Source organism: Herpailurus yagouaroundi, unplaced genomic scaffold (genome assembly GCF_014898765.1).
Source record: "Herpailurus yagouaroundi ecotype Mexico unplaced genomic scaffold, PumYag 186, whole genome shotgun sequence".
Taxonomy (NCBI): Eukaryota; Metazoa; Chordata; class Mammalia; order Carnivora; family Felidae; genus Herpailurus; species Herpailurus yagouaroundi.
The window spans coordinates 15,253,695-15,267,726 of NW_024412417.1; the positions used below are offsets into that span (position 1 = coordinate 15,253,695).

A 14,032-nucleotide genomic window follows, 5' to 3' on the forward strand; every position below is an offset into this window, starting at 1 on the left:
AGGAAGGAAGGAAGGAAGGAAGGAAGGAAGGAAGGAAGGAAGGAAGGAAGGAAAAGAAAGAATGGATAGCCTATGGGGTCTGAATTGATCTGTGACCCCTAGCAGTAGGGTAAATCCATATTTGGTATGCGGACCAGCCAAAGCTAGCTGCAAATATCTGCTTCTTCTATCCCTCGCCCTATATTAAAAACATATTTGATTTCAATAGATATTTACAACAGCATTTTCTAAGGTACACTCTATTTTATTGATGAACATATCTTACTTAAATACCCTTAACTATTGGACACTTGTGGGATTTTCCCTTGGGTGTATGAGTGTGTTGTTATAGTCAATTCTGCAGCAAATATTATTGCTAAATCTGTACACATTCTAAGTTTTCCTTTAGGATGTACTTAAAAGTAGAATCAATAGTTTAAAAGCTAGGCTGTTTTTTTTTTTTTTAAGGTTTTTGATACATATTGCCAGCTAGTCCTTCAGAAGTCCATCACTGAGACCCCCACTAGCATTGTTGGAAATTTACTATATCACCAGATCCTTAGAAATGGTCTTTTTTTAAAGTAACTGATAATGTAATGTGCTTTCTTAACTACACTGAGCATTCCAAATGATCACCCATGTTTACAGACTTTTTCTTACAGCAAGGTACTCCATGAATCAAGAGGCACAAAACTTTAAACATTTTGTTTGATAGCTTGCTTGCTTGCTTGTAGGTGTAGGTGGTGAGGAGCAGGGAAAGTCAAGGAAACCAGTAGTGATACCCTAGCCTCAGTCTCCTTCTTCTCAGAACATAGCACTGGAAGACAACTATTCAAAACTCATTCCTGGTGATCTCGAAGTTTCTAGAAGATGAAGAATAGATCCATCTTACAAAACTTTTAGTAACCTTTTTTGTAGATAATGCATTATCAAAGTTGTTAGGTTGAAGAGGAGTATACTTCCGTAGAACCAAATTGTCATTAAAATATTTATCTACAAACTGATTTATCAGCTCTAGTATTTTATTGTATCCTGCTTAATTTTGGACAAGTTCTTTATAGCTTTTATATGCAACCGTGAAAATTAAAAATGCAAAAATTATAAGGTATAATAAACAATATTTTGTGAGTATATCTTTTTCTTCCTTGGTAGATATTAGCTTAAGTGGCTCTGTTAGAAAGGTATATGTTTGAGAGAAAGACGCCTACATGACAGGAGTACTAGGTTATTCTGACATGTTATATGGAGTATGTTATTATTTTGAAAGCCTGAGTTTCAACTAAACTTTAACTTTTAAAGGCTATGCCATGCCTTTTCTGATGACAGCATATTATGAAAATCATAGGTTGCATTTCTGTGTTTATTTGCCCACAATCCACAGAATAAGAAACACCGTAAGGCAGCAAAGCATTAAATAGTTTAAGGGAACCTTACAGATATGCCAGTTCAAGATGTTTAATGGATGCCCAATGGATGATGGTGGTGGTGATGGTAAGGGGTGATAATAATAGGGAGAAGGAAGGGGAGAATAATTTTTGGAGCTCTTATGTGTCTGGCATTCTGCTCAGTGCTTTACTTACATTTTCTCATTTATTAAGTGAGCAAATTAAGTTTCAGAAAGGCTAACAACCCTCCCCAATGAGTCAGCCAAAGATCAAACCCAGATTTCCTGACTCTCAGTGCAGTCTATTGTCCATTATATAATGCCGGCTGTATTAAAGACATTGTAGACATTTTAATTTCAAAAGTTTTTAAGTTTATAATTACAAATATCATTTCTATTAATGCAGCTAAGTTTTTAAAGAAAAACTGAAGAGCTTTAGCCTTATTTTATCTGTTGCCCATATTCCCTGATAAAAATTGTTATTATTTTAATTTATTAAATTTTTACTTTAGTTATATATATTATCTCTATTCTCTAAGGTAAGAAGGGAAAATAAAATAATCTAATGTTACAAATGAAGAATCTGAGGCTCAGAATAATTAATTCTTCTAAGGAAGTCAGTTAAGTAATGGCAAAACTGGAAGTCAAGCCCACATCTGTTTGCCCCCAAAACTCTATTTTATTCTATTGTTGTTTATTAAAGAATAGCATATCAAACAAGCTTGCAAATTATCAATTTGGGGTATTATAGAAGCATATACACTGTTCTGTCTTTTGGCCTATTTATGTCTCATTTCTCCTTAAACTAATATGAAGGGTAAAATAGTACAGTTTACTATATATTTTTTTAAATTTGGGGGGCACCTAGGTGGCTCAGTTGGTTAAGCTACCGACTTCAGCTCAGGTCATGATCTCTAAGTTTACCAGTTCAATCCTCATGTCGGGGTCTGTGCTGACAGCTCAGAACCTGGAGGCTGCTTTGGATTCTCTCTCTGTGCCCTTTCCCTGCTCGTGCTATCTCTCTCTCTCAAAAATAAATTTAAAAAAATTTTTTTTTTTTTATTTTATACTAGGCCTTTCCCCTCTTAAATGCTTGGAGAAAATGTACATAAAATTAGCATGTGGTCCTGGAGTAGATTTTACTCTAGGATGGAGTAAAAAAAAATTGGGGTGGGGGGGGTGGTTGGGAGGAAAGACCAAGAAATTGAATTAGAAATAAGAGCTTTCCTCAATAGGTCAGTTTTCCAATTCTCACTCTTTAAATGATACATAAAGACATTTCTAATGTTTCTTGATTTTTTTCTTTTGTTTCTGTAATTATGTTATTCACTCCTGTTATCAGTATGAAATTAAGGCAAAAACCATGACTCTAATCCCAAATCAAAATGACCTATAAATAACTCTTCCCGTACCTGCAATCAGGCTGCTTCCTTCACATTTTTCCAGGTTTGGGGGGGCCCAGCTGGATAGCCTGCTTCTGGATTCTTCAAACCCCGCTCAACTTCCTACCACATCCCAGTAATCACAGAAGAATCAAGGGTCCTGTCTTTAATTAGTTGGCCGTGTTAGTCTCCTGACTATTGCCAATGGGAGTAATCAGTAATCACTACTAACACTCCCAATGGGAGTAATCAGCTAATCAGTAATCAGTAATCATCAATCAGCTCACATGCTTCATTGATTCATTGATTGCTTCTTGATCACATTGTCTAGAAAAGTAATAATGAGGTTTTTTTTTTTTCTTTCAAATGAATGCAATCTCCCTTTTCTTTATCCTTTGGAATATAGACATAATGATAAATATGAAATTACATAAAGTGAAATAACTTATTTTTTAATTCAAAACTAATGAAACATCAATCCCTTTTAGAAAATGTAACCGTTATTTTGATAAATCTTATACATCTTTTGAGATAAAGAAAACTTATTTTGAAAGGCCACTGTTAGCAGTGGATGCTGTCATTTTTGCTATTTTTTAAAAGATTCACCCACTCTACTAATTTCTTTTTGAAGGCAGTAGTAAAACATATCAGAGAAGAGTGCTTTTGGAAGCATCTCCCTTTGTTGTATGGCTGCCTTAAAGCATATTTGTACTTGCAGGATAGTATATTGTCTGAAATAAGCCCCCGATTTTCTGTGAATATTTCCCCCCCATGGCCACGCAAACCGGTGCCTTCTTTGAGTGAAGTGAAATCGTGAGTTTACATAGTTGTGTTACATAGCTGCGTTAGGTTGACCCTGAATAGTAGAGCCCATTCAAGACCATGGTATTTGGAAGTTTTTAAATCCTAAAAATGTGTCCCATAAATGATATGATTTAATTATACTCCAGATGTTTCATCTAAAATACATTTTCTGTCTTTTCCTTTTCACTCTTGGCCTGCCTTTTAATGATCCATCGGCCTACAGTGTCTTTACATCCAAAATGCAAAGCAGACAAGTGGGCATCTCAGGGAAGAACATGACCAAAAGCACCAGCATCAGCGGAGACATGTGCTCGCTGGAGAAGAACGACGGCAGCCAGTCTGACACCGCAGTGGGTGCCCTGGGCACCAGCGGCAAAAAGCGGCGCTCTAGCATTGGGGCCAAAATGGTAGCTATTGTTGGCCTCTCCAGGAAGAGTCGCAGTGCTTCTCAGCTCAGCCAAACGGGTAGGCATTTTTATGTTACTTTTGACTTCATGTTTGAGCTGTAATTAAAATACGTATTCTCTTCTCTTGCTCATTTCATCGCAGTAATTAATGGAAGATGACATGTTCCAGAGAGATGGGGCCATTTTAAGCTAGTTGACCTTTCTGCACATGAAACACTAACTTTGTTTTTCAGTGACCAATGAACCTGCTTTGAAGTGAACCTTGGCCCCCGTTCTCGAGATGCGTGTACGGTCTTTGCTCCTCAGGGAGGAGTTAAGCTGTGGTGGCGGGATTGCCTGTTGCTGATGCTTCGTAAAGATGCTCTGATCTATGAGATATTTGCTTTCTTTAGGTTCCTCAAGAGGGAACCAGCCAAATTAATTTCCATTCCCAGCAAGTTACCGTCATGAAGATGACACCTCCTATGTTGTGTGAATAATGTAGTTCTTTTATTGCTGACAACCTAACTTCTTTTTCAGTTTGTAAGCAGCATTTACCAGTAGTATCAATTTTCTGACTGCAGTTTTTATTTCCTTGTTAAAACTTCATGCAGCAATATTCTCCAGCAGCAGGGATGGAGGAATTTTCTGCTGATAGTGAAGATATTCAAAGCCTTGCTACTTTCAAATTCCGTTTCTAAATCACATCTGCAAAAATAAATTAGATACAGCACTCCTACTCCTACTCAGAAAAGCCACAGTTAGCAATTAAGAAATTTGTGAGTCAAAGCAACGTCTTTTCAAATGGTTGTTGATAATTAAACATTAAATCCCTGGTATCTTGGAAATAATAACATATCTTCCACTTAACAAACAAACAAACAAAAGCATATAATATGGTGTTTCTTTTACAGCAAATAAATTATAGGCAAATGGATGAAATCTCATTTATGTTTGAATTACTAGGGTTCTAATTACTAGGGTTTCTAATACACAGAAATCGGGACAAAAATCTGCAACACAAAAGAATTTAAGGATACATTAATTCCTGGACCCGGCTAACCTTCATTTTATATAACTGTAATAGGGATTCTGGAATCTGAGTCTTATATATATACTCTTATATTGAAATAGTTATTTGATGGTTTTCCTGACATTGTGGTTGTAACTCACTATGTTTAATGTGCCAATTGACATAGGAACTTTTCATTTGGTGCTTTAAAATGTTACATTTTAATATAGAAATAATTTATGGACATAGAGATCATACTTTAATTATTTTTAATTTACTTATGTTTATACATAATTAGCTATGTTGTACTAAAATGATAGATGTTGGCCTTTTGACATTGAAGTTGAATTTTTTTGTATATCTCTAGCGGTTAGAGCTTCATTGCATTTTTTTCTTAAAATCTACAAACATCTGTAAACCTAAAACTTGTCTAAAAATAAAGCCTGAAGCCTATCAGTTAAAAAATTAAGAACCTGTAAAACACACATTAATAAGATTATAGAAGTTAGAGATTATGTGGTATTAGACTAAATAATCATTTACACTTATTCAAGGTTTCTTGATAAATATTGAGAGCAGGCACAGAGAGCAAAGATGGTTTTTATCATTGTAAAAATAAATATCATTGTACCAGTGAGGATTTTCAGACAAGACTGCTTACTTACCTTCTAATGAGTAGAAAACTCGGCAAAATGGGACCTTTTTAAAAAATAGTGAAATTATTCTGGGTGATATCATACCAATCATTGTAAATAATAATTTGCATTTATAAAGGTATACGGATCAGTACACATGGCACATGCTAGTTTGTGTGTTCCTTTGCCTGTTGATTGTAAACTCACCTGTAAAGTCAGCATTTCTAAAGATTACATATGACTTGCTAGGGATTATAACTTAGCAGAAAATACAGAGATAATAAGAAGACTCAGATTCTATTGCTTACTCTGAGTTATATGTGATAATCAAATATGACCTCTTTAAAAACCTACCCGACATATCTGACTCGTAGAATGTTCCTCTGACAAAAGAAATTAACACCTCCTGTTCTAACAAGGTTTTTATAAGATAATTTTTTTTTAGTTTATAAGAAAATGCTTTGAGAACTTAAAATCATTTTGTTGGTGTAAGACATCATAGCCAATTTGGCCTCATAAGGGAATCAAGGACTCTGTTTTAGACACGTTGATTTTGAGATGCCTCTTTAGACTTGTAAGCGCAGTTGTTATATGGTAAATTGGTTATGAGTCTAGAGCCTAGTAGGTCAAGGCTGAGGATGTAATTTAGGAGTGATCAACAGGTAGTACTTAAAGCCATGGCACTGAATAAGATTACTGTAAAGTAACTTGTATCAAGAACAAAACTAAAGAGAGAGCTCTGTGATACCCCAACATTGAGAAAGCAGGAGAGAATTCATCAAAGAAGACTTAAGAAAGAGAAGCCATTAAAAAAAGAGAGAGGGGGGCACCTGGGTGGCTCAATTGGTTAAACCTTCAACTTCAGCTCAGCTCATGATCTCACGGTTTGTGGGTTCAAGCCCCGTGCCAGGCTCTGTGCTGACAGCTCAGAGCCTGGAGCCTACTTTGGATTCTGTGTCTCCCTCTCTCTCTGCCCCTCCCCTACTCATGCTGTGTCTCTCTCTGCCTCTCAAAAATGAATAAACGTAAAAAAGAGAGAGAAAGAAAAGGAAAGGAAAGAATATGGTATCTTGGACACCAAATGAAGGAAACATTTTAGAAAGATTTATCAATGTGTCAGGTGCTTCTGACGGGTCAAGCAAGAAGAAGACTGAGAATTGACCATTGGATTTGGCAAGATGGGGAATTTGGTAAACCTTGACAAGCCTTGCAGTGGTGGACAAAGCCTTTTGGAGCAGGTTTAAAAAAATGGGAGTTGAGGTAGTGTCAGTAAGAATAATAACAAGAATAAAAATAAAAATATCTAATACTTACTGAACACTTTTATGTGCTGGGACTACTCTAAGCACTTTACATGTAAATCATTTAAACCTCACAATAATGTAATGAAGCAGGAATTAATTACTACTCTCCTCATTTTACGATTTTTTGAGAAAACCAAAATGAGCAGAGGGGAATAACTTCCCCAAGTTTACCTAAGCTGAAAGGGTAGAAGTTGGAATTTGAATCCAGACAGTATGGATCTGGAGATTTCACTTTTTACTCTATCATAGTCTAGACCAGCATTGTCCAATACAACTTTTGGCAATGTGGGCAATGTTCTGTATCTCTCCTATCCAATATGATATGTAGCACCAGCCACACGTGACGAGCTTTTGAAATGTGGCTACTGTGATTAACTGAATTTTTTATTTTTTTTCACTTTTAATTAAATTTAAATAGGCACATATGACTAGTGACTACTGAGTTGAAAGTTTCAGATAATAACAGCTCTTTCCAGGACTGTTGATTAAAAAAAAAAATGGAAATTTAGAAACAGGACCATAGCTTGGGAGCATTGAAGTCAGAAAAGAGTTTTGTTATTTTAGTGACAGGATACTTGTGGGAACAACTTAGTAGTTGAAAGAGTTTTGGATTCAGAGCTTAAGTGGAAATCAGCGTTGTGGTCTGTGGTCACTCAAGAAATTATGCTCTTTAATTTTCATCTTGTAATAATTTCTAAGGTTACGTGGGATTTTACATTTACTCTAATTATAACACTCAATAACTGTAATCATTTATTTATTTGTCTATCTCCTGGCTAGACTGTTTTTTCTTATCTTATGTATCTTTCTCAGTGTCTGGTATAGTTTCAAATATAGTGATCTTCAGTGAAAAGCTCATGTACTCCTTGGGGTGAATGATTAAGTTCTCTGGGGGAAATGGAAAGAAAACGATAGAACTTCTTTTCATTTTTTAACTTAAAAGACAAGAAATTAAGCATTGCTAATGTTTAGTACACATTTCACCCTTGTGTTCATGGTTGGTCTGGATGTCAGATGGTCAGTGTTGCATGCCTTTCTGCAAGTGTTAGTTTTGTTAACCATCAGAAAATGGGCAAGTGGCTTAAAAAGATTACTGCGAAGAAACTGTGGATTAAATAAATAGCTATTGCAATTGTGCAAAAAAGGTAGACCTGAAACTTTTATTTCTACTCAAGCTCTTCATCAGCCATTGATGAAGTACAGTGGCACTCTTAAGATTTGACAAGAAGCTCACTGAAAAATTCTAAGTTATTGGGGGAGGCGCCTAGGAGGCTCAGCCACTTGAACCTCCAACTTCCGCTCAGGTCAGGACCTCATGGTTCATGGGTTCAAGCCCCATGTCTGGCTCTGTGCTGACAGCTCAGAGCCTGGAGTCTGCTTTGGATTCTGTGTCTCCCTCTCTCTCTCTGCCCCTGCCCTGCTTGCGTTCTCTCTCTCTCTCTCTCTCTCTCTCTCTCTCTCTGTCTCTCTCATAAATAAACATTGAAAATTTTTTCAAAAAAATAAATTCTAAGTTATTGAGAAGATTAATAAAAGATAGATTTACATCCACTATTATTAATGATGAACCACTTACCCTGTGTTTATGCTTTATATGGTCTATGGTATGTCTTTGTGAAGTTTCTTTTTCAATTATGACATCACTCAAAATAAGTATGAGAAAACCAAATTTGGAAGCAGACCTTCAAATTACTCTACTTATTGCTAACATAATGCCAGCTGCTATACTATATAAACTATATACTATATAAACCTTGATATATATAAAACTTAGTTCAAAAGGACTTTATTTATTGGGCAAAAATATCAGTTCACTGCAGTTAATCCCAGTGGGCCAGTGGCCTTTCTGTGATCATTCAGGGTTTGAGGCTGTTTCATCTTGAGGCTTTACCCTCTTCTAAGAACTTGGAAATGCTCTCTATACGGCCAGCACACGCAACTTTTTATGCGAAAGAATTAGAACTAGGAAATTCACATCTGTTTGTATTTCATTGGCTACAGCTCAGTCACAAGGCTGAGTCTGGGAAACAAAAGGTTGGGAAATGTAGTTTAGGCAGTGCTCAGGAACAAGAAGAAGAAAGTTTGGTGAGCACACCAACAGTTTTGAAAATTATAATGCACATCACTGGAAACATTTTTCCTGAAAACATAAAGTCTTACTTTATCATTAGAAATAATGATTTACAAATATTTGTTGCATTTTATTCTTTTAAATAATGTGTGTTTTATGTATTATACAACTATTTTAGAACATGTATACTGTTGATAAATAATTTTTTTAGGGAAACAGAGATGATATTTTAAAAGGTTTAAAACAACTGGTCTAGTATATGTAATTCAAAAAGACCTAACACCACTATTCTAGTATGTTAAAGTTCTAAGTGAATGTTTGCTGAATCCATAGGTCTGTTAACAGAACTTGTACTAATAAAGAATAATAGAGATGTTAAATAGCAGTATTGCCTTTTCGTGTTATTAGAAATCTCAAACTAACACTATAGGATATAACATGTTAAGGAGTTTAACGCCAAATTTAGGCGTATTCCTCACTTTTGAAATTATAATGTTTTAGGGGCACCTGGGTGGCTCAGTGGGTTAAGCATCCAACTCCTGATGTCCACTCAGGTCATGATCTCACAGTTAGTGACGTTGAGCCCTGCATCTGGCCCTAGGCTGATAGCATGGAGTCCACTTGGGGTTCCCCCCTCCCTCTCTGCCCCTCCTCCGCTCACACTCTCTCTTTCTTTCAATATAAAATAAACATTTAAAAAATTATAATGTTTTAGCATTTATAATACTACCAGCCCTTATAATTAAAAGTATTGATAATCATGCTGCTATTTATTCTTTGGTACTGAGTTCAAGTGGCTTAACTATAACAGATGAGGTAAAATATTTCATGTAAGTGAAAGCTATTATAAACATATTATGAATTGTGTTAAAGTACTTCTGTAGCAAGCTGGGGTAAACAAGTAGCTAAGAAAGATACCAGTTTTATTGTTAATGGAAATTAATTTAGCGTTTCTTAGATTTGGATTGAATTTCCCATCATTTGTTCTAAAAAGAAAACCCTTATTTTTATTTGCTTAATTGTGGTAAAATACGCATAGCGTAAAATTTATTACCTTAACCATTTTCAAATGCACAGTGCGGTGACAGTAAGTACCTTCCCATTATTGCACAACCATCTCCAGAATGCTTTTCATCTTGCAGGGTGAAACTCTGCACCCATTAGAAACTCCCCTTTTGCCCTTTCCTCTAGCTTCTGGTAATGACCATCCCATATTCTGTGTCTGAATTTGACTACTTTGAGTACCTTATATAATAAGCAGAATCGCACAATATTTGTCCCTTTGTGACCTAGTTATTTCACGTACCATAATGTTCTTAACATCCTTCCGTGCTGTGAGCATGTGTCAGCATTTCTTTCCTTTTTAAGGCTGAATAATATTTCATAGTACCTATATACCACATTTTGTTTATCTGTTCCCCTGTAAATGGACATTTGGGTTGTTTTCACCCTTTAGCAATCGTGAATTATACTGCTATGAAGAACACGGGTGTAAAAATACCTCTTCAAGATCCTGCTTTCAATTCTTTGGGGCACATACCCACAGTGGAATTGCTGGATCATATGGTAGTTCTATTTTTAATGTTTTGAGGAACCGCCATTCTGTTTTCCAAGCAGCTGCACCATTTGACATTCCTGCCAACAGGGCACAGAGTTGTGGTTTCTCTCCTTCCTTGCCAACACTTGTTATTTTTTCATAACAGCCATCCTGATGGGTCTGAGGTGGCATCTCATTATAGTTTGGATTTGCATTTCCCTGATGATCAGTGATGTTAAGCATCTTTTCATGTGCTTATTGGCTATTTGGATATCTTTGGAGAAATGTCCATTCAAGTCTTGCCCATTTCCTTAAAAAAAAAAAACAAACCTTTTTATAATAGAAAAATGTAAGCCTGTTTTTCGGATTCTAAAGGATTATCTCTGTGTTAATAACAATACTTATTTGTTTGTTTGCTTATTTATTTATTTATTTTGAGAGAGACAACGTGTGAGCGGCAGAGGGGCAGAGAGAGAGACAGGGAGAATTCCAAGCAGGCTCCACATTCAGTGCAGAGCCTGATGAGGGGCTCACTACCATGAGATCGTGACCTGAGCCAAAATCAACAATCGGATACTTAACTGACTGAGCCACCCAGGTGCCCCAATCATTCATAGCTTTTAAAACTTCAGTGTACCAGGGGCTCCTAGGTGGCTCAGTCAGGTAAGGGTTCAACTCTTGATTTCGGCTCAGGCAATGATCTCATAGTTTGTGAGTTTGAGCCCCGAGTTGGGCTCTGCACTGCCAATAGAGAGCCTACTTGGGATTCTGTCTCCCTCCCTCACTGTTTGCCCCTCCACCCCTCTCAAAGTAAATAAACTTTAAAAAAAGCTATAAATGGTGACATAAATATATGTCACATATTTCTGAACATCTCACATTCTAGTGTTTTATTATTATCTATAGAAAAAATAAATAGAGCTCTTGAAAGCTATTGTTAAGGAACTATCTATTTAGGAACTATCCATTTACATCTACAATTGCAAATTATCTTGCATTATCCCTTCCCAAACCTAAAGATTACACTCATAGTCGAATTGTTAAAAATTTACTAACGAATTCTTATAGTATTATAATCATTTTCCTAAAGTACAAACATTACCATACATTTATTCATCTCACCAAGCAAACATTTTTTATCAACTACCCTATTTGCAAGGGAGACATTTTGGTAGGTGCTAAGGAAGACGAAACTTGGCACATAGTCCTTACTCTTTTACAGCTTTTCTACTGAAGGATATTAAAATCTCCCAGAAGAAATGAGTTGTAGGCTTGAGTAAATATAAAACAAAGTAGAACATGATGAGGACAAGCAAGAGGAACAGAGATTATCCTATAAGGAACTGTAGCGGAGTGGAGAAAGCAGATTGGCGAGTTTTCGAGTTCACATCTCCCGGCTCTGCTGCATGGACAAGTCAACCAACCTCTCTAAACTTCCGTTTCCTCAGCTTTAAAAATAATGGACTCTATCTCCCCACCTCTTTTTTTTTTTTTTTTAAAGATTTTTTTTTTTATTTTTCAACGTTTATTTATTTTTGGGACAGAGAGAGACAGAGCATGAACGGGGGAGGGGCAGAGAGAGAGGGAGACACAGAATCGGAAACAGGCTCCAGGCTCCGAACCATCAGCCCAGAGCCCGACGCGGGGCTCGAACTCACGGACCGCGAGATCGTGACCTGGCTGAAGTCGGACGCTTAACCGACTGCACCACCCAGGTGCCCCATCTATCTCCCCACCTCTTGAGGTTGTTATGAGCCCTTCTGAAAGCACTTAAAGCAGTGTCCAATACCGTTAATATAATTATTAATATTGGTTCAGGTGTTAGTACTCATAATATGTCATCGTTAGTGTGGCAGTGGAAATGATCACTCCCAACACTGATGCCAAGCTAGCAGTTGATCTAAGTCTTAAACTGTGGATAATGTTTAAACTGTGAGGATGCTGAGAACAGGGATGGACATTTCAGACACGGGCAGTAGCAGACCCAGAGATACGGAAATGCTGTCTATATGAGAGTATTTGACACATAGTGGGAGATGAGCCTGGCAATGGAGGTTGGAGCCAGATAAGAAATAACTTAATTTCTGGGGTGCCTGGGTGGCTCAGTCGGTTGAGCATCCAGCTCACCTTTGGCTTAGGTCACAATCTCACAGTTCATGAGATCGGCTCTACGCTGATGTCATTGGCCTGCTTGGGATTCTCTCTCTCCCTCTCTCTCTGCCACTCCCCTGCTCTCTCTCTCTCTCTCTCTCTTTCTCTCTCTTTCTCTCAATAAATAAACATTAAAAACAACAACAACAACAAAATGAAAGAACTTAAAGTCAGGCCGGCGAGTTCAAGCCATAGAGTTGGCAGTAGGGAGCCTTTGCAGGATTTGAAATATGGTCATGACAGTCAGAGTTGGAAAGATTTTGTCAATAAGAAAGTCTAGAGATCAAGAACAGGAGACAAATTTCATAAGGCAATTAGTTTAGAGCAGAGATGAGGGCCTGATCAATGGTGTATGAAGTTTTCTATTGCTGCCATACCAAATTACCACAAATTTAGCAACTTAGTGCAGATTTACCGTTCTATCAGAAATATGAGTGAGCTCGGCTGGTTTCTCTGCTCTGTGTCTCACAAGATGGAAAGCAGAGTGTCATCAGGCTGGGCTTTTATCTAAAAGCTGAAAGGAAGACTCCATTTCCAAGTTCATTCGGGTTGTTGGCAGAATTCAATGCCTTGCCTGCCTAGGACCGACATCCCTTCTTTTACGGTGACCCCTGTCATCTTCAAGCTAACAATGGCATGTTGAATTTTTCTTGTGCTTCTGATCTGAGTACCCATTCTGCTGCATTTCTTTGTCCAGCTAGAGAAAGTGCTCCACTTTTAAGGGCTTATATAATTAGATTGGGCCAACTTAGATGATTCAGGATAATATCCCTGTTTTAAGGTCCTTAACCTTAATTACATCTGCAAATTCCTTTATACCACATAACATAACATATTTTGAGATTCCAGAAAATAGTGCATGGACACCTTTGGGGACCATTGTGCCTACTACAAATGATAATTATGGAAAGGTATTGAAAGGTAGAGGGATTCGAGAAATATTATAGATTTGTTTTATAAAAATTATTATTTACATCCTACTATTTGCTTCCTGGGAGTAAAGCAAAATAGAAATAAATGTTAATCTTCAGTTTACACTATCTGACCAAACAACACATACCAGTTGTTAAGCATATAATATTTTCTAAATATAAAATTCAGAAAATAATTTACCAGTTTTAAAGACATCATTAATAGTAGCATGAATTTGTTCATTTTAATATTCGCAACTTTAGATGTATGCATTATCATTCCCATTTTACATATCAGAAAACTGAGACTCAGCAGTTCCATGATGGACAGATCCACTCCAAAGCTGGTACTCTATGTGATCCCACTGTTGCTTAAGGAATGTTTCAAAGTTTTGTTATTGTTGTTGTTGTTTTAATGTGTATTTATTCTTGAGAGAGAGAGAGACAGAGCATGAGCAGGGGAGGGGCAGAGAGAG

The 14,032-nt window shown here is 36.8% G+C and overlaps 1 protein-coding gene across 49 annotated transcripts in view; it reads left to right on the plus strand.

Annotated features, from left to right (window-relative positions):
* RIMS2 (regulating synaptic membrane exocytosis 2) overlaps positions 1-14,032 on the plus strand; it is a 617,389-nt gene that overhangs the window by 514,080 nt on the left and 89,277 nt on the right. For 33 of the 49 annotated variants that reach the window (XM_040494185.1, XM_040494187.1, XM_040494223.1 and 30 more), the window contains one exon: positions 3,773-4,014. The exons of the other annotated variants lie outside the window; for them this stretch is intronic. In XM_040494185.1, coding sequence (XP_040350119.1) covers positions 3,773-4,014 — 242 coding nt within the window. The remainder of the gene's footprint in view (positions 1-3,772; positions 4,015-14,032) is intronic. 49 annotated transcript variants of the gene reach the window in all.